Here is a 27,705-nt window from a genome sequence, read left to right on the forward strand (position 1 = left end):
TAGCTCAATCCCGCCCAAAGCTGGTGACTCCTGCACATCCGCTTCCGTTGGTAAGAAATTGAAAAAGCGAAGAGAATGTGGTAGATTTTTCACATGACAGTTTTTGTCGATGGAGAACTGCTAATTAAGATATGCGCTTAAAGATCGGTTCATCGCTTTCAATCGGATTTTATTTTGTTCACTTCAGGCCTGTTGATGGCACACCTGTGGATGTGAAGGCTGTCATATGTATAATCTGAAGGAGAAGAAGAACTGGAGTTTGTAGTAGTGGCAAGGTTGGACACTTTTGTATTTATTTTCCACATGCATGTAACTTTTTTCGTTGGAAAAAAACAAGCATCACTGCGGTGCCTAGCATGTTTCTTCATTTACCTGTTTTTTCCGACGCTTTCAGTGGTTATTAGTCACAATAAATAATTTCTGGATGTTATTCCGCTGCTGCCCATCTACAGATTGCTGCAGTACTGATGATCCCCAGTTTATCTGTATTTGTGCTTCCCAGCTACAGGTGGAGAAAATGAGCGAAAAGACATAATAATAATAATAATTACATTGATATATCGTTTTTCTGACCTACTCGAAAGTACTGTACATATACAGTGGGGAGCCACTCTAACAACCACCAATGTGCAGCATCCACCTGGATGATACGATGGCAGGCATTCAAGCGCCAGTATGTTCACCGCACATTAGCTATTAGGTGATGAAGGGATGAGAGAGATTGTTAGCCAATAAGGGGCTTTATTAGGGTGCCAGAATGAACAGGCCATTGGGGTACACCCATCTGTTTTCAAAAGATGGCCAGGGGTCTTTTATGACCATGTAGAGTCAAGTCCTCCGTTTTGAGTCTCATCCAAAAGACATCCCCCTAGTGCATTAGGATGTTCAGATTAACACACAGACCACAGGGTAAACATCCCCTGTTAGCCTCAACAACACCTCTTTCAGCAGCAACCCAATACTAAAGATACTAAAAGTTCCAAGTAAGAGACTGGACAGGAGTTAACAGAGAACAACTTATCTACCATGCTATTAGTCAACATCAGTCTTTTGAGCAAGCAACTGGAGGTCTTAGCCTATCCCAGTCTCATCAGGGAGCAAGCACACACACACACCTCCACATTTAAACTGGGTCAGTTTAGAAAGCTAAAATTAGACAACTTGCATGCCTTTGGAGATGTGGGAAGGAAAACCAGACCTGGGAAGAGCAAGCAAAATCCAAATAGTCAGTGCTGAGATATAGGATTCAAACCCATTATCTGTAATGCGGAAGCACTAGAAACCACACCATCATGGCACTGTACATTGCAGTTTCAATTGTTTGCATATTTCAGCTCATGCCTAATGCTTGTGAATTGGCAATTTAAAAAACGGCAGATTCAGGAAAGATTAAGGCATGAAAGGGGTGAGTTTTTACACAACTTTTATGGTCTGAAATCTCTGCTGATATTTTGTGATTTCTTTTGTTTTCTTTTTTTTTTTTTTTTTGTTATATGTGTCACTAGTTGCGGTGGGCTGCGCCCTGCCCAGGATTTTTTCCCGGCCTTGCGCCCTGTGTTTGCTGGGATTGGCTCCAGCAGACCCCTGTGACCCTGCAGTTAGGATATAGCGGGTTGGATAATGGCTGAATGGATGGATGTGTCACTAGTTCATGGCACCAATGCAAGTGGCAGTCTAAGTAGTGGCTTCATCTGCATTACTGCGTTTTGCTTTCTTTTTCTTTCATTTCTTTACTTACAGCATATGTCTCCTTCTCAACTGTTTATCTATTACATGTGCAGTGCTTTTGTTTTAAATATTTTCTTGAATTTCCCCTAGCATCAATAAAGTTATCTATCTATATATCTATCTATCTGGCTGTCTGTCTGTCTATCTATTTATTGCATCTTTTTTATCCATGATTTAACTGGATTTTAATGTGCTCTATCACCTTGGACACATTGAGCTGCAAAGCAGCAAACTAGGGATGCACCGATACCGAAACGGGTATCTGGTATCGGCCTCGATACCACATTTTCTAAAGTACTCGTACTCGTTAAAAGTCCCCCGATACCGGGGACCGATACCACGGTCTGAGAAATGTCTATGTTTGAGCGGCGTGTAAGGGGTTAATCACAGGCGCCGAGTGCCCGCCCCCAGGCCCCGGCTGCAGCTCAGAGCGGGGAGAAGGCGAGGCGAGACATGTCAGCCGTGTGTAGGGTTGCCACCCGTCTTGTAAAATACGGAATCGTCCCGTATTTGAGAATGAAATTGCGCGTCCCGTTTTGAATCAATACGGGATGGGTTTTGTCCCGTATTTTTTTTTATCATTTTTTTTAATGCAAAATGATGCAAATCATCCCACATGCATTTTATGAAGATGCCTCCTTTCCTACTTTTGATTGGGTAATACGGGATGTGGCCCCGCTGCAGTATGCATCCCTTATTTTTTTGTATTAAAAGTGGTAACCCTAGCCGTGTGGAACTATTTCAAAGTGAATGAAGACGACAAAGCAAAGGCGGACTGCAAATTGTGCTCAGCGAAATTGTCCAGAGGAGGCTCAAAAGGTAGCGCATTTAACACAAGTAATTTAATCAAGCACCTAAAATCCCAACACGACAACGAGTACAAAGAGTTTACCCACGCTTCTAAACCAACACAACCCATGCTGCAGCAAACTCTTGCATGACGAGAGAAAATGTCCAGAGACAATCCACGTGCTGTGAAAATAACACAGGCAATTATCGAGTACATTGCATTGAGTGACCAGCCACTCTCGGAGGTAGAAAATGTGGGATTCCTGCGTCTCCTCCATGTTCTGGAGCCCAGATATGATGTCCCAAGCCGCCGCTACATGACTGACACGGAACTGCCTAAACTACACGACTCCGTGAAAAAACATATCCACAGCCTACTGCAACCCTCCTCTGCGTTTAGTTTCACCACGGATATTTGGACAAGCAGTGTTAGCCCCGTGTCGCTAATTAGCCTAACCTCGCAGTGGATAGACGAGAGTTTCTTGTTTTTTTTGTTAAATTATATGACTAAAGCTGTTACCTGTAAATTTAAATCATGTTTTTATTAAGTACTCGGTATCGGCAAGTACTCGGTATTGGCGAGTACTGAAATGCAAGTACTCGTACTCGTACTCGTTTTCCAAAAAAGTGGTATCGGTGCATCCCTACAGCAAACTGCTTTTCTTGTTTTTTGTTTTTGTACTTATATATTCTATATGTCTGCTTATTTATCACTTTTAGGTCACCTCTGCTAAATAAATGTACAAAGTAATGACTAAGGTAGTACATATACATCTCTTCACCAAACTCAAGTATCCGTCAGTTCATTTTTGAGGCATGTTTTGTCTAGTTTTGGGGGCAGGATTCATCTTTTAATGGACAGGGCTTTAATTTATCGATTTACACATTTTAGGCATCCCTGAACATAAATTGACAGCTTTCAGAGTGTCTTTGTGCCAGAACGTAAGGCTGTGGACAAGATTATCCAAAATGAATCACTCTTTCTGAATAAATAATAATAATTAATAATTCATTACATTTATATAGCGCTTTTCTGAATGACAACTGGAGTTGCAAAATGTTAGAAGATTCTGAGCAAAGGTTCTCCAGGAAACATTGCTCAAGAGAGATGATTTTGAGTCATTTGTGCCTCATCAACAGCAGAATTGGAGATGAAGAAAGCATTTTTTTTTCAACTAGATATGATTCTTCCATTTATTTCCACATAAAACATACTGCTAAAATTTGTTCAAATCAACTCTGCGTGGGAGACCTGGGTTCGCTTCCCGGGTCCTCCCTGCGTGGAGTTTGCATGTTCTCCCCGTGTCTGCGTGGGTTTCCTCTGGGCGCTCCGGTTTCCTCCCATAGTCCAAAGACATGCAGGTTAGGTGGATTGGCATTTCTAAATTGGCCCTAGTGTGTGGTTGGTGTGTGGGTGTGTTTGTGCGTGTCCTGCGGTAGGTTGGCACCCTGCCCGGGATTTGTTCCTGCTTTGTGCCCTGTGTTGGCTGGGATTGGCTCCAGCAGACCCTCGTGACCCTGTGTTCGGATTCAGCGGGTTGGAAAATGGATGGATGAAACTCTGCGTGGGAGAAGTTGTAAGATGGATTCGTCCCATTTGTTTCATCAATATGTTTTACATTAGCAATTCTTTGCAATGGTCCTCCACGACTGACTACAGCCAAGAGTTCTTTTCAGTGTAGATATGCACGTGTGATTTTAACTTTTGTAAATGAGTCTTGGTGAACAGACTCCCAGCAATACAGCACCATGGCTGTATATGCTTTTAATCTCGTTGTACATGTGTATAGTGACAATAAAAGGCATTCTATTCTATTCTATTCTATATCATTATTATGCCAAAGAAAAGCTGTTTTTCTAAATAATCACACCATATCTACACAATAATATGGGGTCAATTTGAAGTTATAAATTAACCCAGCATGCATATCTTTGGGAAGTAGGAGGAGCACCTGAAGAAAATGCACACTGATGCAGGAAGAATTTGGAAACTCCTCAAAGATAGTAACTGAGCCAGGAATTTGAATTCAGGACTCACTATGTGAGTCAACAGACCTAACCACTATGCCTCCATGCAACAGAAAATTAAAAGGTTTACTACAATAAGGCTGAAATTGGCCTCTAATTATTAAATTAGTTAAAGTCAAAGTCAGAATTGGTGGTTGTTACCCAAGGACCAGGATTAGAAAATGTTGCTGTAGAAACAAACCTCTTAGCCATTCAAGTGATGCACTTGAGGTTTAACTTTACTCTGCTTTTATGTGTTCTTCTGTGCTTATTCCATGCATTGGTGTCTTTAATGATTTGTACTCCTTTCTCCTAGGACATGGAGAAGATGGCAAGGGTGACCACGGCTCTTGGCAGCAATGCTGTTTCTGGTCGTACAATGTTCTGTCACTTAGATGCTCCATCAAATGCCATCAGTGTTTGCCGTGATGCAGCTCAGGTGGTGGTGGCCGGTCGCAACATTTTTAAAATCTATGCAATCGAAGAAGACCAGTTTGTTGAGAAGCTGAACCTAAGGGTCGGCCGCAAGCCTTCACTCAACTTCAGCTGTGCAGATGTTATGTGGCACCAGATGGATGAGAACCTGTTGGCTACAGCAGCAACTAATGGGGCAGTGGTCACCTGGAATCTTGGTAAACCATGCCGCAATAAGCAGGACCAGCTTTTCACAGAGCACAAGCGTACTGTCAACAAGGTGTGCTTTCATCCAACAGAAGTCTACATGCTGCTGAGTGGCTCCCAAGATGGATACATGAAGTGCTTTGATTTGCGTAAAAAAGAATCTGTCAGCACCTTTTCAGGTACATTATATGGCAAGACCGTCCTGACTGAAGTGAAGTGTGTGGCTTCCTGTTAATAACTTGTTACCTGATGTATGTCATGGCACAGAAAGAAGGTTCCTTCTGTTTTCCTCCTGGCATGGATATTACATGCAAAATGGTTTGCATAAACTAAATGAGATGTTTATGCATGACGTTTTACCTCCTTTTAAATCAAAATTATCATTTACATACTGTACCTACATACATACAACCTCAAACATATTTAACACATTTCAGGGCTACAACAATTGGCCTGGGGGCTATCCTAGTAGCAGTAGTCTTAAGGCCAGAACCAACCCTAAACAGAATGCACACACTCGCACAGGGTCAATTAAGAATCATGATTTAACCTAACTGCGGTGGGTTGGCACCCTGCCCGGGATTGGTTCCTGCCTTGTGCCCTGTGTTGGCTGGGATTGGCGCCAGCAGACCCCCGTGACCCTGTGTTCGGATTCAGCGGGTTGGAAAATGGATGGATGGATGGATTTAACCTAATTTGGATATCTGTGGGAATGTTAGAGGAACACTGCAGTACCCAAGGGAAAATAAGTATAGGCATTGTAAGAACATGCAAATTCACATTTTAAGTGGCTGGTTTAGTGTCTCAATCAGGGTGACAACAATGGCAGGTGGTCATCCGGTGACATTGGGGTTTACAGGGCAGTAACATTGGTTGGGTAGCAATGGAACATTTTTTTTTTTTTTTTTTATCTAATCTTGCTTTTTTTTTCAGTACATTTTACATTTTCAAATGTACATTTTAACTCAGTGTGACATCTTTTTCAGATTAGACATATCCTACACATCCCTACACATCCAAAGAGGAGAGAAAAAAAAGAAAAGATTTTTAATATAAAGCAATTACTCAAAGGTTTTGAAAACATCCAAAAGGTTATTCTTGAGTCAGCGTGGTTGATTAAAAGGGAGCAGTCTTGTTTTTCTTTCATTTAAAAGTGAAAGATTGAAAATGGGAGCTTTGAAAAAAAGTCATGGCATGAAATGATGCCACCATTCTCTAGAAGAGGGCACAATACTAGACCAGTGATGTCACCAGTCTGCTAATTTCCTAACGATTTATCATTTCACACAGTGATATTTTTTTTCCTCTTTTCTCTTCAAAGCTCTACATGAAAGTACTTTTCATTATTGAAAGATAGAATATTGTGACTGTTTCCTTTAACTGAGATCAATGTTAATAAAGAACCGTTGTCAAAAGAACAGTTGAACTAATCATAAAGTGAATTCAGGTATTCTCATTTGTGTGATACAGGACTTCCTGATCCAGTTGTGTTACAGTAATTTAGTTAGGAGTCTTTTAGGTGAGTAAGATAAGACAGCGTGCCATCAGTGTGGCGCAAGTCATCATAATAGACTGTTGATTAAGCAGTCATGTCCCATCCGGTGTTACCCCAAACAGAGCTGTTAGAGGATTATGGATAATTTTAAATTCATTACTGTCTGATAAATAATCAAAACTTGTATTCTAGTTAGGTCTGATAGGTAGGGAATATTCTCAACACTTGTGACCCAGTGAAGCAGGCACCAGATGGTGTCACTCAGAGGTAGAGTCTTGAGCCAGATATGTTTTGCACTGCCCAAGTTCAAAGGGATGCACATGAGGTACAATTCCAAGTTGGATTCATACAGAACAATGTATTATATGGGCAGGTGACATCCCTTTATTTGAAAATCATTGTAAAAGCTCCTGCTTCCGGCACTTTCTTAGATTATCTAGTGGTGCACTCTTTTTGAAAACACTATCTCTGTTTTCATTGAAGCTGTAAAGCAGATAAGGAGGGAAGGTTAGGAAAGTTGGCCAGGTTGCTTTTAGCAGAGTTTCTGACTTACATGTGGCAAAAGAAATTTATTGATGAAGGACTGACTATAGCCGAGTTATTCACAGGATGCAAATATATATTGTCAATATACAGTTTTCTAAGTGTCCCAATAAAATTAGAAATTGTACACTTTTGGGGTGGTTGAAATATTATTGTCATTTTAAAAAGGTGCAGTTGACAACAATCGCTTATTCTTCTAGTGCCTCCTACACTGGAATCACTGGGTTTCTGCTTGGTTGGCAGTAGTTTTATGGTAATTGGTGCACAGTGCAGAATGTCCTGGATGGAATTAGTATTCCTGTCTTTCTGCTTGTTGTTCAGCCACTGCACTGATCTATAATGCCTCTCCAGTGACTAATATGTCATCCATAGCCAAAGGGTAGGATTCTGATCCTAAAGTGCTGTAGTTGTTACAGGTATTTTATGTAGCTTTTGATTAAACCTTTTTTTATATTCTCTGTGTATACTGTGGATTCACATGGATGATTATTGTGAAATCTAATGACAGCCTTTATTTCCACTGTGGCTTTTAGTGCACCATTCTTTTTATAAATTGCTTTAAATGCTGCCAGATTGAAACATCAGGCCCAGGCATCATTGGTCCTTAATAATGTGGTCTTCTGCTGGACACTGTGTATGCCTTGCAATTTTTTAATGATTGCAAATGAAAAAAAAGGAAACAAAGTGTTTAAGGAGACACAGTGCTAGTTCTGCCTTCAGGAATTATAATTATGACAACCAATAAGCATTGTCTGGATTCTAGTAAAAAAAAAAATAAACAAATAGAAAAATGTCCTCTTCAATTCAAAACGTAACTTCCAGAGCTTATGAATGAGGGGTGAAATCAGAGAAAGGTTCAGTACAAACCTGTTACTACTGAGACAGTCCAGGAAAAAGGGTTATTGTCTGCCTCTGGCATAGCCTGGAGCCCATTAATTGGGCTGGCACCTTTCAAGCTGAAGTTGCTCCATTCAAACTCACTGACTTGTCTCCAGTGAGATAATAGCACATTCCCACAACTCCTAGCTCACCACAAAATATATTCATTTCAACTTGATTTATCCTTATAAAGCACATTTCTACCTTTTAAGACCAATACATTATTCATAAAGGACAAATGTGATATAACTAAACACAAAATAAAGCAGAAACATCAAACATAGCCTTGAAATGCCAACAGAGAAACATCATGCACTTCATAGAAACACATACATGCACTTTTTTAATACTAATAAAAGTTTCAAAAGATTTTTTTGTCCCAGACCTTACCAAACCTTATCCCCAGGTTCCTTGCCAATTTTACTCACATCATGTCAAATGCTGATGTTTTCCACCCTTGACTGGCTGTCAGCAAGATTTTGCTTTGTAAATGGGCCTGCTGCTCCACCAGCTACTGAATTGCATGGCTTATGTTTTTTATTCTGCGCTACATTAATGACATGCGAGATGGAACAACATTGCTTTATGTTGTAGTGTTGACGACTCGTGAATTAGAACCTCAGTTATGTTTCTCTGGACACAAGTGTCAAAAGCGACAATGAGCTTATTGTTTCTTGTTTATGTTTCTTACTGATAAAGGTTCCTCCTTTTCTATAAAGCACAGTCTCTGTTTTTTTGTTCTTTATGCACATTTTGTTTTCCAAGTCACCGGCTTAAAATTCGGGACTCAAATATTGTTATGATTGGTTTCTTTCTTTCATGTTTTTAGTTTTCTTTAAGTGTTTTTGGTCATCTTGGGGTTTATTCCCGGGGTTTATGAACCCAATTCTGGCATTAATTTCAAAACATCCTTAAAGAGTTGACAGTTTTTACCATTATGTCATGACACCATTTTGTTTCTCTTAAGGGATGCTACCATTTTTTATCGTTTGTTTTAGCTGTTGCTATAGTATTGCTATGGGTGATATTCATGTCATTAGGTGTCAAGGGTATAAAGATCAGCTCCGTACACCTTCTGCTGTCCAAGATTGGATAAAAATTACAACATTTTTAGCAATCTCTAGTTAAAGATTAACCTTATTGGTTTACTTGTTTTGGTTGGAAGGATAGGCTTGACTCTTGGTTTATAAACCTGGCACGTCTTTATTGATGTCTTCTCTCCCAGTCCTCTCCTTAAAGATCCATTTTGCCTCTGTGAGACATAACAAGTGCTTTTCCCCATAAGGTTTTTGACATGTAACTTACAACCCAACCCACCAACAGAGAAGTGAAGGGACTTTAGGCTAGGTTAAGTGACAAGAAATACTATAGTGTGATCTACTGACAGATAAGCAGCACCATGCAGGTTGTGACGGTCAGCACACTTGTCTTTCAAACAAGAAACCTGGGACCGATTCAGATCCATTCCATTTAATCTTTTCTTCAATTAAGCATTTCCTACACTATTTTTGTCATTGCTCTAAGCTGTCCCAAGGGGAGCCTGAATTATTTATTTCAAATCGGGGTTCTTTGCACCTGAAGAGAAAGACCAAAGAAGCTTTCCAATACTAATAATAATATACTAGCCGACACCCGCTGTAGCATATAGCAGTGTAAGCATAGGAACGGAAAACGGTGAGAAAGGAATTCAGAAATCAAGAAGAAATAAATACTTCTTGAAAGACGCAGTTGTGCATAGGTGTTTTGAAAGGAGAAGACAGATAATGAGTCGAAAGATCTAACCATAGAAAAAGCCACATACAACTGACCGTGGCTGAAGACTGGTATCAGGTCTGTGCTCTAGTCTTTGGGTATCCGACAGTGCATGTAGAATTTCCGGCCAAGCAGGATTACATGTGAAAGTGATAAATAAATCGGGCTTTCCGAATTTATGTACTATGGCCATGGCATCCTCATAGTTTTGTTGCATGTATGTTGGATTTCCTGGAAATGTGGACAGTAATATGATCATTTTGCCTACACGTATGTTGTTATTTTCAGTGTTTGCTTGCAGTGCCTCTGATAGTCGTTTGTATTGTTCCATGCGCAGATCTTGTTGATGTAATCTGAGACAGTTGAGACGCACACCCTCTGTTTTAACATACGCATCTACAACGTACTGTTGGAATAGTTTGCCGCTGGAGTGCAAAATACTAAATGTGTTCCTCATTACTAATCTGTACACGTAAAATTGGCATTGAGTAAGCCTTATTCGCTTGGCGGTTCTTTTATCGGGAACATGTTGTAAATCTTTGTGCCAGCCAGTGTCTCCTTAAGGGAATAAAAGTGGGTAAACCAGAGGATCGTAATTCATATTGAGCATGGAAATCTGTTTACAGGAGTTGCCTATGGGATAGATGCAAATGTCCCTTTCGGCAGGCGGTTTGCCATCTTCTCTAACGAACATCACTGCAGCATCAGTGTGACATGGCGGAACATTGTATCGGGCCAGCGTGGGGAAGGGTTTGGAAGAGGACGAATAGGAATCGAGAAATGCCGTGTTGGCTGCATGTGGGCGGGACCGGTTTTGAAGTGGAAGCAGGACGAACCAGAAGAGTAATATATATAAGAGATACTAAATACAAGAAGTTTAAGGATGATAAGGTTTGGTAGTATATCACTTGTAATTCCTCTTTGCTGTGCATGTGACCAAACCACCATACAAGAGTGTCTGTGAGAGAAGTCTTAGACACTTCAAGTTGTGAAATGTTACATTGTTCTTGTTTTGGTATTTCAAGATCGTCTTTCATGGGTCTTGCTATGTAAAATGTTTTGCTGTTCTGAATATGATCTTCCCATTATTAATATAATCCAATATTTACAGCCTTAAATGACAGTACTACTACTTGTAGAACATTAGCGTGCCTTTACTTAATTTCTACACAGTGTGACGTAGTGGTTAAGGCCTTGGACTTCTCAACTTGAGGCTGTGGGTTCAAATCCTGCTACTGACGCTGCGTCCATAAGCAAGGCACTTCATCTGCCTGTGCTTCAATTAGAAAAAACAAAAGAAATGATACCAGTTGTGTCTCAAATGTTGTAAGTCATCTTGGGTAAAGACGTCAGCCAAATACAGTAATAAGAATTGTATCAATGCGTGTTTATTTACGTACCCATTACTGTTTTGGTCCCAAATAAAACTGATGTGACTGTTTGCTTTCTTTGTTCTTGATCAGTAACATTAAAAAGACCTCTGTGTATTTTAGATTTTCACTACAATTGTAGCATGAATACTGTAACTGTATGGGGGTATTATATGGTCTTTACTGGTTTCAATTACGTAACTACCCCAATACCATCCAATGTGGTATATACATATTTTAATTCATGTTCTCTTTTTCTGAATTTCTTTTTTATTTCTTTATATGTTGCAGGGCAGTCAGAAAGTGTGAGGGATGTGCAGTTCAGTATTCGTGATTATTTTACCTTTGCTGCCTCATTTGAGAATGGGAATGTCCAACTTTGGGACATACGACGCCCTGACCGCTATGAGAGAATGTTCACTGCTCATAATGGTCCTGTTTTCTGCTGTGACTGGCACCCAGATGACAGGTAAGGCAAGATCTTGGCACCATATATTTATTTACAAGAGTACCATTTACACAATAGCCCTGCTTATTAGTTTTGTTTTTTTCTTTTTAATTTGTCCACTTTCATGAAAGCTTCAAAGATTGGTCGGTTTTCTGATTATGTTCTTCTGCTTCATTTATTTTTGTAGTGCTCAGATTGCATCTGTAAATTTACATTATTTTTTAAGAGTCATATTTTAAGCAGATTGGCAACATGGGATAGCAGCCATTGTTGCCACCTGACACCACCTGGACCCCAGCCCAGTTCCCACCTGGCTTGCCATTTACAGCTGTGAGAAAAATGTTTTCTGGATTCCCGCAGAAATGGCTTCTAAAATAATCTTCATTTAAGATATAAGCATGCATAAAGACTCAAGCAACATAATATTCTCAGAACCACTTCACATGGGCTGGAGCACATCCTGATAGTGTGGAGCGCAAGGCAAGAGACAGCCCTGAACAGGGAACCGGTCCATTCTAGGGCCCACTCAGACACACCCACACTCAAGCTGATTTAGTGTTACCATTTCAACTAACCTGCACATCTCCCTTGGTGGATGTGGAAGGAAAACCGAAGAAGTCACATGGAGAACTTACAGACTGCATAAAGACAGCAACTGAGTGTTAGATTTGAATATAGTGCACTAGTAGTGGTATATGAACGTAAAGAATTATTATTATTATTAGATCTATGAAGGAGGAGTGCCAAACACTGCACTCATTAAACAGCAGACTCAGTTGTACCTTATCATTTCTTACTGAAAATATTTTTAAATATTCAGTGTCATGGGGTAATATAAGGATACTTTCATAAAGTCTGTAAAGAATAATATCTACATATAGCTGTGATGAGCAGACTTTATTCATATCAACATAACATACATACATTTTCAAACCTGCTTTATCTAAGCAAGGGACACAAGCAACATCAAGTTTATGGAAGAAAGTTGCCATGGACATAGTAGTGCTGCTGCTTTGCAGTAAGGAGACTGTGGAAGATTGTGGGTTTGCTTCCCGGTTCCTCCCTGTGTGAATAGCGCTTTGAGTACTGAGAAAAGCGCTATATAAATGTAATGAATTATTATTATTATTATTATTATTATTATAAGTCGGGTCTTGAAACCCAAAAAATCAATCATAAAATTAGACCCAGACTGTACGCCTGTTCAAAAATGCAACACTTCAGTTTAATTTAAAATTTTATCTTGCCTCCTCCAATCTCGCACCATTTTCTCCAGACACATCGATTTTTTTTACAGCAGCACAGTTATCAATTTCTTTTGCCACTTCAGTGACTTTTAGTTTAAAACCAGCTTCATATTTTCTTCTGATCGAACGCTCCATCGTAGATAAAGGATGCTCTTACGATAAAGGTGTATGAGGGTGTGAGATACAAAAAAACACAAAACAGTGCAGACGTCACTTCAGAATAGTTTGGGTATTACCGTGTGGTCACGTAGTAGGCACAATACATAGAAAAAAAAGCATTGTGCTCTGTGGTTACTCTCTCAGGTGAGCGTCAGAATATCATAAACTCTTGGACCAATAGTGTGAGTTTTCGGCATTCAACTTATACGACCGACATTATAAAATACCAGAAATTATACAGTAAAATCAAGCCCGGACTTATCCGTGGGAGAACTTAAACTTGAGTATATACGGTTTATACATACACACACACACACACACACACACACTCTGGTCAGTGTGAAGGCAATAGTTAACATAATCCTCGTGACCTTTGGAGTAAATCCCACCCAAACACCACAAAGTTTACACAGACAATGGGTAGATGTGGCATTTGAATTCACTATGTTGGGTCTGTGAGGCAGTGTCATTAACCAATGTACTACTCTGATGTCCTTTAAATCTACATTTTCATTAATTAGAATTAAACATTTAAAATTTGCACTATTCTCATGTTCACTTACTATGACTAAAATGAAGATTAGAACATATTTTAGGAACATTCACACAGTCACACTGAAAGTTTCAGTGTATTCACAAATATTTTCTCACAACTGTAATCTGTGTTAGTTTAAGTGTATTGTCATAGTACAATGGAATTCTTCCTTGCATGTCTCCTCATAACAGTGACAGTGTTACAATAACAAAAAATACAACGGCATCAATAGAAAGCAACATATACTGTATACAGTAAGTATACAATTATATACGTGCTATGTTTACTGTATATGTAAAAATGTATTGTATTTGTTATTGTGACTAGCAAGTCAGTAAGCTTATGATTTGCAGATAGAGACTGTCTCTGGATCTACTAGTGTCATTGGTAATGGTTCTGTGCCATTCTCCAGAAGATATGAGTGAAACTAGCATCTGTGGGCACACTCTGCAGACTGAATTCTTTAAGACAGTGAGTGTTGTATATGTCCAGAACTAACGGTAACTGGGTGAAGGTAATATTTGGTGCCACCTTCAGCACCCTCTTCAGGTCTTTTCAACGTTGAACCATGCAGGTGGCATACCAGGATATTAGACACACAGTGATGATAGACTCCACTATGCACTTGAAGACGTTTGGGGGAACAGCTGAGAAATCTGAACTGCTCTCAAATGTCTAAGGAAGTAGAGCCTTTTTGACAATAACCAAAGTATGTTGTGCCCATTTCAGTTCATTGGTGATGGTCACTCCACAAAATTTCAAACTGCTTTCCAATGTAGATGGCAGTGTGATCTGTTTTCTGCAACTTGAAGTGTGTGATAAGCTCCTTGATTTTGCTGACATTAAGGATGATATTTTTGCCCTGGCATTGCTAAGATAGTAGGTAGTCCCTCTTCTCCATAAGCCATCTTATCATTGTTGACAATCAGGGTTAGGATAGCGGTATCATCAGCAACTTTAATCATCAAGCTGGAGCTGTGTTTTGGCCACACAGTCTTAGGTGACCAAGGAATATAGGGTGGTCCAGATCTGATTATGCAATTTTCATTACGCTGTAACTTATGTTTATTACATAGAGAATTCACAGCACTTGCCCTGCACATAAAGATTTCACTTAAAATTCTTTTTGTTGCCGATAGATGGCAGCACCTGCCCTGCATTCTAAAATGGCGGGGAGACGGTTGTCAATCGAACAGTTGCATGATTGGATCTGGACCGTGCAAAAATACACACTACCCTTTGGGATGTCTGTGTTGAGATCCATTGTTGAGGATGTGAACTTGTTAATGTGCTCATGCTGGGCTTTCATAAACAGTAAGTCCAAAATCTAGTATGGTGATTTTGCATGTTCTCCATATTGTCCTGTTGCATTGAAAACTCTTGATTGGCCTAGATAGAATGATTAAGAGACCTGTGGAGGACTGGTGCCCTGACTTGGGAGGTCCTTGCCTTGTGTCTTTTTATGCTGCAATAGTCCCTGATGTGTGCATTTGTTATTGGTTTACATGTGAAAAGAATACAACCAGTGTGAAACACAAGTTAAATGGGGCACCAAAATTCCTTCTATTTCCTGGTGTAGCACAATATCCAAACAACCCAGTCTTTGAACCATAAGGCTGAAATGTCATTTATAGCCATGTATGTATGCTTTATGTAATCATCCAGTAATAATTTAATATTGTGTTATCTGCAGTAATCTATACCAGGAATGGCATCAAGTCCCAAGGAGAGTAAGAGGACCACACAGAACAAGCTCCAATTTTCTGAATGTATAGATAGATAGATAGATAGATAGATAGATACTTTATTAATCCCAAGGGGAAATTCACATACTCCAGCAGCAGCATGCTGATAAAAAACAATATTAAATTAAACAGTGATAAAATGCAGGTATAACAGACAGTAACTTTGTATAATGTTAACGTTTACACCAAACCCCCCCGGGTGGAACTGAAGAGTCGCATAGTATGAGGGAGGAACGATCTCCTCAGTCTGTCAGTGGAGCAGGACGGTGACAGCAGTCTGTCGCTGAAGCTGTTCCTCTGTCTGGAGATGATACTGTTCAGTGGATGCAGTGGATTCTCCATGATTGACAGGAGCCTGCTCAGCGCCCGTCGCTCTGCCACAGATGTCAAACTGTCCAGCTCCGTGCCTACAATTCAGCCTGCCTTCCTCACCAGTTTGTCCAGGCGTGAGGCGTCCCTCTTCTTTATGCTGGCTCCCTAGCACACCACCACGTAGAAGAGGGCGCTCGCCACAACCGTCTGATAGAACATCTGCAGCATCTTATTGCAGATGTTGAAGGACGCCAGCCTTCTAAGGAAGTATAGTCGGCTCTGTCTTCTCTTGCACAGAGCATCAATATTGGCAGTCCAGTCCAATTTATCATCCAGCTGCACTCCCAGGTATTTATAGGTCTGCACCCTCTGCATACCTGTGATGATCACGGGGTCCATGAGGGGCCTGGTCCTCCTAACATTCACCACCAGCTCCTTGGTTTTGCTGGTGTTCAGTTGTAGGTGGTTTGAGTCGCACCATTTAACAAAGTCCTTGATTAGGTTCCTATACTACTCCTCCTGCCCACTCCTGATGCAGCCCATGATAGCAGTGTCGTCAGCGAACTTTTGCACGTGGCAGGACTCCAAGTATTGCCTTTAAGCTAAGCGTAGATTTTTCTTTGAAATGTGATATCCACAGTCTAGGAGTGTAAGTGTACCTTTGAGTGACCATTGATTTTTGGAGTTTAGCACAGGCTGTTGAAGTAATCCCACAAGAGTATTTAAAGGCCTCGCATTTTACATGATATAATGAACAGAGAGCAAGAAGTGGCAGAAGTAAAAAGCGGTTAGTCAACCAAGAGCTTAAAGACAATGAGAAGGTGTGAGAAGAAGGCTAAATAGGCTAGCCTGCAGCACCAATTTCATCAGGCTTAATGTGGACAGAAAGGAATTTATTGTTTTGTTGACTTTCTCCTTCTTTTAATTTACTCTTCTGTTTAATAAGATCTTCATGTGCAGCATAGTAAAAGCACAGTTTTGCTATTAATCTCAGGCAAGGTCTGGGTGCAGGGGAGCTGTTGCAGTGGTCTGTATGGGTAGCTATATCCTGGAAATAAAGAATAATACAAAAAGACTTTGTACATTAAATTAATAACAATTTCATAATATGGATTTGTAGTACAGAGGTCATTAAGATGACATTTCACATCATGTGTCATTTCTGCAGGGGCTGGTTGGCAACAGGTGGCCGAGACAAGATGGTAAAGGTGTGGGACATGACAACAAACAAAGCCAAAGAGATCTACTGTGTACAGACAATTGCTTCTGTAGCCCGAGTGAAATGGCGCCCAGAGCGAAAATATCATTTAGCCACCTGCTCGATGATGGTAGACCATAATATTTATGTGTGGGATGTACGACGACCGTACATCCCCTTTGCAACTTTTGAAGAGCATAAGGACGTCACTACAGGAATTGTATGGCGACACCTTCATGACCCTGGATTCCTGCTTTCAGGCTCCAAGGACAGTACTCTGTATCAGCATATGTTCAAGGATGCCACACGGCCAGTGGACAAGGCAAACCCTGAAGGTCTGTGCTTTGGGCTCTTTGGGGACCTGGCCTTTGCTGCCAAGGAAAGTCTAATGAGTGGTGACTCCAACCGCAAACCATATGGTGGAGGAGATCGCCGATACCCCATCTTTTTTTTCAAAAAACCAGACCCGACGGAACAGTTTGCTAATGTTTCCAGTGTCCTTAATGTCTATGAAACTGAAATGGAAAATAATCGCATGGACTGGTTTGTGAAGACAGCTAAACTGTACTTGTTGAGCGGCAAACCTTTTGCAGAGTTGTGTGACCACAATGCCAAAGTCGCAAAGGATCTAAAGCGGCCTCAGGTAAGCAGAGAAAATACAAGCTATTCACAAAAAGGAACAATCTGTTATACAGATTAAAATAAAATAGTACATAAACTTTTACGTATTTAGTTTACACATTCAGCCAAGTTCAGTATCCATTTACAAGTACCTTAAGCATTTGTTACTGTGTATCTACAACATCAGTAGTGGCAGCTTAGTTATGTGGGTCCCTTGGGGTGACACAGTAAGAGGTTGTTGTAACTGAACAAAATAGTGAAGCGTTTTACAGTCCATCAATGCCTGGAAATTTGAAGGTCCCCCATCAAGATGTTTCCTTTCCTTTCAAATAGAAAATGGGTTTCAGGCTGTACATGTGGAAGGCAGCCCCAGTTCTGGAGGGCAATTGGAGTTACATCTAGAATACTATACAGTCGCTTTATTATATAGCATGTGGTAATTTCTTTTCATTTTCTTTTGTAACTTTGTGCAGTGGGTGCCTGGGTGCATCACTTAAGTGGATCATTGCAGCTGACTGCACAGTAGGCTTAGCAGTGTTCCACTTCACTCTGGTGTACACACATTCCCCCTCGCATCTAAGGGCTAAATATCCAGTTTTGAGCTAATAAAAGTCCTTGTACCAGCACTTCTGAGCTTCTCCACTAATTATCTGTACAATAGGCCAAGGCAATTTATAACATCACCATATAATGTAATTGTTTATGGAACTTTTTTTTACAACAAAAGCCTAGGCAGGTTATCCGAGTAGAAGGTGGGAATTGAAATGAAACCCATTTGATTTAATGGTCAATGACTGCATCTACACCAAAATGATAACACATTATATTCCAAATGCCATCCACAACCACACAACAGCAACCATAAATGAATTCTAGTGATCAGTCCTTTCAATCAAGTTACACATTGTTAAATTGTCCACTACATTTTGACTTTTGGGACAGCACGGTGAGGCATACAGCTGCTGCCTCTCAGCTCTCATGTCCACAGTTTTATTTAAACTGGCTCTCCCTATATGCACACCGTTTTGTGTGTGTTTTGTTTTTTTTTTTTTTGTTTGTTTTTTTTTTACACCCATTAGCTACTCTGGTTGTCTTCCCACACCAGAGTCTTTTGTGTTAGGCAGACTCTCAAGTACCCTATATGAGTGATTATTAACCTTTGTGTACAAGTATGCCCTACAACAAAGTGTTATCTTATTCAGAGTTACCGTATTTTTTGCACCATAAGACACACCTGACCATTAGATGCACCTAGGTTTAGAGGAGGAAAACAAGAAAAAAAAATATTCTGAACCAAATGGTGCACTAATATGTTTAATAAAATATAGCAGAATAATATTTCAACCATGTAAATTCAACAGCGGTATTAAGAAACATCATCACTGTCATTAACAAATAAGGAGAGACTTTAAGGTTCAAGCACTCTTCTAGTTTTATGGAAACCCCAAGAAGTCCTCATCGCTAGTGTCAGAATTTATTAAGCTCAGTTGCTCACAATCACTTTGCAGGAGCACGTACCTATCATCACGCGGCATAACCTGTCCAAAGCCACCAGGAGACAAAGCACGTTTGGACCAATGCTCCCTGAAGTTATATCGCCAGTCTAGTCCCATCTATATTTGTAAAGCCACAAAGCCCTTCATCTCGTGTTTTGTTGTGGGTTTCCAGTTTGAAAAACGAGAATGCGGTGCAAGCACAGCCCTCGATTCAAAAAATTGCTCTGCATACCTGTTTGTCTCGTCTGACAGTAGCTGAAAGGCAGCTTCAGGAAAGAACAGCCTGAAGAAGTCCAGCGGCTGGTAATCTGTCGAGTCCAACAGCAAGCCATACTGTCTTGTGAAGTCCGGTAGCCAGTTTGGCTCCCATGGAATAATGTCTGGGTATTCCTCCCACACGAACCTTGCCATAGGTGCATCGGCTGCACGAATGGTGTCCCGATCAGCTGATGCCAGTTCCTCACTCTCTTGTTCGATCTCCTGATCACTCTCAACAAAATCAGATTCTGAAAAATCAGAGTCCGACTCAGTGATATTGCGCAAAACATCGTTTGCTGAGTATTTTGTTTTTAGCACTCGCTTCGCTCCCTCATGAGATGTAGATGCCATCTTGCCTTTGCTTATATTTGTTTACATTTCGCAACTCGCACACACGCAAGGATTAGATGCCAAGTCAATGAGTCTAACATTCCCCCAAGCACAGAGGGAATGCCTGTAACGTAACAGTGAGATTTGTCGCCCTCTACCCCTGCATGTCAACTTTTGTCAGGTAATACACATCATGGTCTGTGACGCAATATTTGCTCCATAAGATACACAGACATTTCCAACCTTCTTTTGGGGAAAACAAAAGTGCGTCTTATGGTGTGAAAAATACGGTAATTCCCATTTTAATCTTTAATTTTTTGGGATAGGCACCATCTCTATCCACGCTGAGACTTACTTCCCATAGTCCACAAACAGGAAACCAGATAGAGCACACTTTTGAATTGAAGACAGGACTTTTGACCAGTGAACAAGGGGAAAAGGTGGGCCTTCAGTTCAAAAGCTGATTTAGAGGCTTTACCGGTCAGAGAGGTGGCACTGAAAAGAGTCTCTCTATTATATTCTCAGTGTCACCTACAGTTTTGTGTTAATGGGCACAAAAGACATATTTTCATGGGAGTAGTCAGAAGCTTGACTTATTGTGCTCTTTCCATGGACTTGAATAGTACAGTTTAGTATCACTGAATTATAATCAAGTTCAGGGTTAGCCACCATATGTTCAAAACTTCTTTTGTGTAGATCATTGCCAGCCTCCCTTTTCAGTTACATTTCTCTTATTTTGCACACCTTTGGAAGGTTTCTGTATTTAACAATAGTTCACCATTCAGTGTAGAGCATATCAGTTCACTACCAAGTGTGGTGTCAAAACAACCTAGTGCTTACTTTTATGTAGCACAATATGGTTACAATTGTGTAAACAGTGCTCTAAAGGTGGGTTTTACTTTATTTTATTCACTTTATGTGGTTTGTAATTGTGAATGACAGGGACATACCTTCTTAGGTGTTTATCATTTTATTAGACATTGAGAAATAGCCTAAACCAGTGTTTCTCAACCTTTTTGGCGTTGTGACCCACTTTTTTCCATACAAGTGTCTTCGCGACCCATCAAGTGTCCGCCTTGGCCAATCGAGCCCTATCGTCAGAGCTTTCCCCCAGGTGAATTGAGCAGAATCATCAGAGTGGTCCCCCTTGATGAGTCTACCACAATTGTTAGACTGAGAGGGGGATGGAGTGAGACCCACTTCATGACCTAAAATCAATATAAATGACAGGAGTCTGTGACTGATCCAGTCATTGAGAAACACTGGTCTAAACCATGATTATGTCATTTTTTTTTCTACATTAATTTTTTCTTCTCATTTTCTTCTCTTTGTTTAGGTTTGAGTAAATTTCTTACAACTTTCTCTACTGGCTATAAGGCTTATAGCAAGTTTTTGCTAAGCAATCTCTGCTCATTCTGTGTATTGTTTACTATTAAAAAATCCTATGCCTATTAAACATTTAAAATGTTTTTTAAAGGTCTCAACAACTTGGACAATGCTTAGGATTATGTACTCAGATCCTGGGAATCCTGGAGTGAACCATGGCATTAGTAAAGTTGGAGCTATTCCTGTAATGAACAGGTAAGAATAATCTGCAAGTGCAAATGAGTCACATGTTGGCACAGTGAGGTATCGGTTAGTGCTTCTGACTCACATATCCATGGTCTTGAGTTGTGAGCTTGGATGCTACCCATCTGAAGTTTGCACATTTTCCTCTTGACTGTGTGCCTTACACTGGGTCCTTCATTCTTCCTCCCCAAAAACTATGTTAGATGAATTGGGGTGTGAATGTTAATGTGTGCATGAATGGGCCTTGTGGTAGACTGGTGTCCCATCCACAGTTAGTTCCTGCTTGGCACTCACTACTGCTTGGATACTTTCCAGGCCCTGTGATTCTTAGATTGAGAATGTTATATTACGAAGATGTGAAAATGTACAACATTTAATTTAGTGTAGCTTTGACAGCATGCCCACCTGACTGTTTTGAAATGATTTTTGTTTATCATTGATTCTTTTGCAGCTTCAACATGAAGGATATTACAGTCGGGCTTGGAAGTGAAAGCAGGCTGGATCGCTCAAAGGGAGAGAATCGGCCTGATAACATTCATCTGGACTTAACAAACTCTCTAATGAACAATAATGATGGTAGCCATTACTAGATTTTATAATGTCATATATTCTAAGTGGGCTTATAGGCTTTTAAGTCCATGAAGTATTTCCAAAATCTGTGTGTTGACAAAATAAAGCACATTTCCTCCAAAAACAAATGCAAAAGAAGGATAAAATATAACCATCTGTACTCATTAAACTAAAAGCTGGAAAAGTAGCTTCATATATGTACCTAATGTGTTGATGAATTTCAGATAAAGATATTTTTAACCTACCATAAAGAATAATGTCAGCCAGATGAATACTAAAAGTGCGATAAACTATGAATAATCTCTTCTTCTAGAGAATGAGGAGACTGAAGGCAGTGAAGGTCCGGCTGATTATCTCTTTGGAGAGGCAGATCTGGATGATGATGATTTGTACACAATGGAGCATGATAATCCAACAGGTCAGTGTGCTTTAGAGTGGAACCGTCAGATATTTCAAACTATGTACTGTGGAATGGACACCTTTCTTTATTGTTTTAACATATCCTTTGTTACAAACAACAAAACACACACAATTGTGTCTAATACTAAGTGACCATTATGTTTAAAGTAACCCTGCATGAATGTGAAATAGTGTGGAATGAGGAGAATATAATATATTAGTTAAATATACCAGGGTTGAAAATACGATGATAGGCCACATGTGCTATAGGTATACATTACATATACAGTGCAGTGTACAGTCTTTTTCAAAGTAAATACTAAAAGAAACAAAGTAATAGTTGACTCCTTTGGGTTGAATGTGTCTTCAGTGAGCAAAACGGGAGACTGCAAAGAGAAGGTTGAGGACCAGCCATTAAAGAAAAGAAAAAAAACAAATGTTCACTTTGGCAAAAGTACAAGGTGTGTTTTGCTCCCACAGTGCCCTGTTAATGCTGAATAGATGCATTTTTTCTTAAATGGCAAAAACGTTGGAGCACACTGCTTCCAGTGATGAGAAGTCAACTGCACAAACTACATTGAGTATAATGGGAGGACAAAAGAAAATGTTTGGTTGGATACAGTTTATCTTAAATGTATGGTTAGATACAGCTTATCTGTATGCTTAAAGCTGTTTCCTTCCATTGCTTTTGCTAACTTTGTTCATGTATAATGACAAATCCAAACTATCAAAGTAATAATACTCCAGCTGTAAAAAAGGTAATAATAATAATCTATTTAACAATGCCTCACAGTAAGGAGACCTGGGTTCGCTTCCCGGGTCCTCCCTGCGTGGAGTTTGCATGTTCTCCCCGTGTTCCTGTGAGTTTCTTCTGGGTGCTCCGGTTTTCTCCCACAGTCCAAAGACATGCAGATTAGGTGCATTGGCCATCCTAAATTGTCCCTGGTGTGTGCTTGGTGTGTGGGTGTGTGTGCCCTGCTGTGGGCTGGCGCCCTGCCCAGGGTTTGTTCCTGCCTTGCGCCCTGTGTTGGCTGGGATTGGCTCCAGCAGACCCCCGTGACTCTGTGTTAGGATATAGCGGGTTGGATAATGACTATTTAACAGTAGAACTCGGTTACATGTATTGATCTTATTAAGTGGTCTTAGATAAAGGTATTATGTAAAATATAAAAGACATCAGGAGGTCAGACAACAGGCAGTCAATATATACACTAAATTCCCTTTCTTTTTGGCCCTACTATTTTTGTATTTGTATATAGATAGATAACTGACTAAAATGGAAGGAAAATGCTATTGTAAATTGTCATAATAGGATGTTTAGGCAAAATAAACAGACGGATCAGCTTGAAAGTGTCATAGTACGGATTCTGTAAGCGTCATGAAATATGTTTAAGTAATATGACAGCATTCTTTATTAAGAAACACCATTATCTGATGTTCAGTGATTGTGGTGGAGAATGTTGTCTAATGCATTATTCAAGGATCTACCCTGAATATTTAGATCACTTGAGGTCCAGTGCCTAAGATGGCCAAAATATGTGGTTTGCTTTGCTGTCTTCCTCTCTACACCATTCATTACCCTCTTGTGTACCATTCCTATTATATGTACACTGATTTCTTTGTTTATTTCAGTGTCCTGTTTTCAACAGCCCATTAAGAAGTTTATATTTTTCAAACCTAGCAAGAAAACTACTAACATTGTGACATTTTGGAAGGAAAAAAAACACCCAGTTATCTCACAGTTACCTCTGTGACTCTGGTAGTTAATTATATTCAAGGTATGGAATTCCTATTTGAGAGATTGTCTTAAAGAGACCCAGAAAAAAAGGAATACCAGAAATGTCTGCACCAGTGTAAAAATGGATTGCAGAGAGGATGCATAGTGTCAAATAAATGAAAGTATATTAGTCTTAGTGTGTACTGTGAGACAGCATGTGGTATCATATACAGTAGAACAAACATTATGTTTGTATTTATGAAGCCATAAAGTGTATGTGTAACACAAGTACTTCATTTGGAGACAATGAAATTACAGATAAAGAAGTTTCTGCTTATTAAAAGTACTTCTGCTTCCTTGTGTCAGATACAGTTACATTTAATAATTTAAGGAAATGTCATTTTTTAACATCAGAATCATATTAATTTTGTTTATAGTTAGATCAGTATATGTGCTATGAAATTTTGACTTATGTGTACGTCTTTTCATCAACAGAGGATGCAGAGTATGTTTTACCACAAGAGGCATTTCCCCTGCGGCATGAAATAGTAGACAACCCTTCTGCACCTGAGCACCTGCAGGACAAAGCTGATTCACCCCATGTTAGTGGAAATGAGGCGGAGACAGTGTCACTGACTCCCATTGAGTCCTTTTCCCTCATATCCATTGCCCATCCTCAGTATGATAGCAACTTGTCTCCCAGCTTCTTTAGCCCTGTAGTGCATGAGATTCTGCAGTACTATGCAGAACAGGGTGATGTGCAGATGGCTGTATCCATGCTCATAGTCTTGGGAGATCGGATTCGCAAGGAGATTGATGAGCTGACACAGGTAACGAGAGCTTTGTTGGCATTTTAAGAGTTATCGTTGTGGTTTTTAATGCATTTTTCTAGCATGTTTGTAAATTATGGTCTAAATTCGACAAATGAAATCTTTTATTCAGGCTTGTATACACTTAACAAAAGCAATTGCACTAATAAGTCACCTAAGAATTCCACCTTGTTGAGCCCATCAAGGAAGTTTTAGACAAAAGAGACATTGTTTGGTTAAGCATAAGGATTGTTACATATTGCCAAGGCAATTGGAGTAAACAGTCAGACAAAAGTTGTTAAAGTTAGAAAGATTTAGTAAATTATAGTAACTAATCAAAACCAAATTTTATCCAGAAAATGAGAACTAAGAACTAAGTCTCTCTCATGGTCTCTCCCTATCTTGTTAAATACTTAGGACACTAATTTAGTTACATGGCCACCATAGTTGCACAGGTCATGTGGCACACATATCATAGTGACCAGACATGCAAAATGATGGCACTCTTTAAAACCAGAAACACAAAGTTGTGATACCCATGAAAAATAATCTGCACCAAATAACACTGGCATTATTACTGGCACACATTACCATTATTAGAAATTATGAAACAAAAATGAGAAATTGTTTATGCATTTCTGGCACTTGTTGCCTGCAAAAAAGTTATAATGTTTTATAAATATTTTACAATTGCAGTTAAAAAAAAAAACCCTGGTTTAAACCCAGTCTACTGTAGAAGTTATCATAGTCACACCCGTTTTTCTGTGCATTTCATCAGCAGACCCTAGCAAGCAAAAAATTTACCTTCTTGCTTAGAAGATGCTTTGAATTTTGTAGTGACCATTATAAAAAATAGACTCTTTTCTAAAGCAAAGGGTGTATGTGACAATATTTTTTATTGTGTGTTTTTGACATTTGGCATGCGCTGAGTAAACAATTATAAGAAGTATAGTACTTTACACTTCATTAGGGAGTAGCAGGATCTGAAGAAATTAGTCCTGGTTCCACCCCCATTTGCAATATGGTTTCTTGGAAGCTTTTTCCTTTTTCTTCAGGAGCATTTATACACCTCATATGTTGACCTTCTGCAACGGTTTGAACTCTGGAATGTTTCAAATGAGGTAATCAAGCTCAGCACCTGCAGTGCCATAAACTGCCTGAATCAGGCCTCAACTACACTCCACATCAACTGTAGCAACTGTAAGAGGCCTATGAGTAATAAAGGATGGATCTGTGACAGGTGAGATTGTGTGAGAGCTGGTGTTTACTGACTTAACTCATTAGAAACCTAATAGCAACATGTGGGCTATCTTTTATACTTTATACTTTTTTATACTATATCTTTTATGATAAATATTAACACTGTCCAGTATGCATGCAAGTTAAACATCAAATGTGTAGCAGCAGCATCCAACATAATAATATAACTTTCACAAACCTGCTTAATCTAATTTAGGGTTGTGAGAGTCCGGAGCCTTCGTAGCACCAGGATGGGTGCCAAATAACCCAGGATGGGACACCTGTCCACATCTGATCAGTACTGAACTAAACTATAAATAACAATCACATAGAAATGTGTAATTTGGGAAAACATGCAGGTTTGTCTGTACAATATGCACAAAGAGCGAAGATGGTGCTCATGTTCTGAGTATGAAGCAGTGTTTTGTTTTGCAGGTGTCACCAGTGTGCCAGCATTTGTGCTGTGTGTCATCATGTGGTTAAGGGCCTGTTTGTGTGGTGCCAGGGCTGCAGTCATGGGGGTCATTTGGAACATATTATGAAATGGCTAAGAACGAAGTCTCAGTGCCCAGCTGGCTGTGGACATCTCTGTGAATACACGTGAGAAGTTCAGTCTCCATAAACAAGGTGGAGTCATTTAAATATTGATTTTTGTTTCTGGAGTAAAGCAGGACGGATCATTTTGCATTTTAAGGACTTAATAAGACTGTGTATCAGGGCTTCTAAAGCTGTTGGAACTGGTTTGACGCAAGGGGACTTTCACATCGACATGCAGAAACCATCTTTTCCAGCAGTGTGACATGTTATACCACACCCAGCATAATAGGTGCTTCCACTGCCAATCATATTCTATTGCCATGTTTTTGTGGAGCCAGAAATCATGTGAACTCAAGATCATACACTCAGCTTCCTTCATATCACACAGACCAGTGTTAATTGTTGGAAAGAAAAACGGTCCAATGTGAAAATGTGCAAAAATCACAGAGTGCAGAATGGTACTTACAGCTCTCAGAGCTATATGTATGATTTTTATATATATGTAAATAAAAAGAAAAAAGTTAACTTTACCTTTTAGTTTGTTATTGACCATTCTATTGTACTTGGTTTTCTGTAAGTAATTTAACTCTAATTTTGATGCTAATTTAAAATACTCTTTGTTTTAATGTTTCACTTTACCACTTTAAACACAAAATAAATTAACCTCAGGGAATATTGAGGAGTTTTTAATGCCATTCTTAAACATACTTTATAACTACGACTTTAATGTACACTCGGTTGGTGGAGGATCATAATGTCTTCATATTTTCTTTTGATCTTCTTTTATAATTAAACTCTCATTCATACCTCATACTTGTCATTGTTTATGTAGGCCAGTCATTTCCCTCTTTTTTTCTTGTTTCTGTCTCCCAGATGACACATTTCTGTACAGTACACTTTTTATGTTTTTTTTTAAGTTCAATTTATTTTGTATATAGTACTCTTCTATTTACAGGCCCAGATTGTATATGTTATACAGGCCCTTATGTTAACAAATACAGTATTTGTATACAGGAAAAAAAACACAAGCTAGCGTGTAATAAAAAATGCATTATGTTCACAGAAATCTCAATAAACCTGAATACATTGAAGATATGACACTGGGTCTGTCATTAGTGATAACACATTTCCTTTAAGGATGTGTTCCAAGGTGATGAGTAATGAATTAATCAAGCAAGAATGGGAAAGTTTTAGTAAAAGACACACACAAAGAAAACCTGAACCTTGTGGTAGTAGAATTGTGTAAGGTACAGTATATGGGGTAAGCCATTTAGGACTTCATATAAACCTAACCAGAAGCTATGGCAGTGGTGTAGGAACTGATAAGCTTGT

General features: G+C 39.5%; 1 protein-coding gene across 1 annotated transcript; it reads left to right on the forward strand.

The window, feature by feature from the left end:
• Window positions 1–28: 28 nt before the first annotated feature.
• On the forward strand, window positions 29–27,464 carry wdr24 (WD repeat domain 24). The gene is made up of 10 exons (XM_028814252.2): window positions 29–275; window positions 4,841–5,324; window positions 11,476–11,653; window positions 16,799–17,471; window positions 21,011–21,114; window positions 21,554–21,678; window positions 21,986–22,090; window positions 24,284–24,618; window positions 25,653–25,837; window positions 26,272–27,464. The coding sequence occupies exons 2-10, from the start codon at window positions 4,844–4,846 to the stop codon at window positions 26,438–26,440; spliced, it is 2,355 nt and encodes a 784-aa protein (XP_028670085.1). The 5' UTR covers window positions 29–275; window positions 4,841–4,843; the 3' UTR covers window positions 26,441–27,464.
• The last annotated feature ends 241 nt before the right edge of the window (window positions 27,465–27,705 follow it).

Source organism: Erpetoichthys calabaricus, chromosome 11 (assembly GCF_900747795.2).
Source record: "Erpetoichthys calabaricus chromosome 11, fErpCal1.3, whole genome shotgun sequence".
In the NCBI taxonomy this organism is placed as follows: domain Eukaryota; kingdom Metazoa; phylum Chordata; class Cladistia; order Polypteriformes; family Polypteridae; genus Erpetoichthys; species Erpetoichthys calabaricus.

Excerpts from the sequence above, each read along its gene's own strand:
- wdr24 (XM_028814252.2), top strand. The coding sequence starts at position 4,844 with ATGGAGAAGATGGCAAGGGTGACCACGGCTCTTGGCAGCAATGCTGTT. Across the intron at positions 17,472-21,010 it reads AGGATCTAAAGCGGCCTCAG|GTCTCAACAACTTGGACAAT; the intron begins GTAAGCAGAGAA and ends TGTTTTTTAAAG. Across the intron at positions 22,091-24,283 it reads GGAGCATGATAATCCAACAG|AGGATGCAGAGTATGTTTTA; the intron begins GTCAGTGTGCTT and ends TTTCATCAACAG.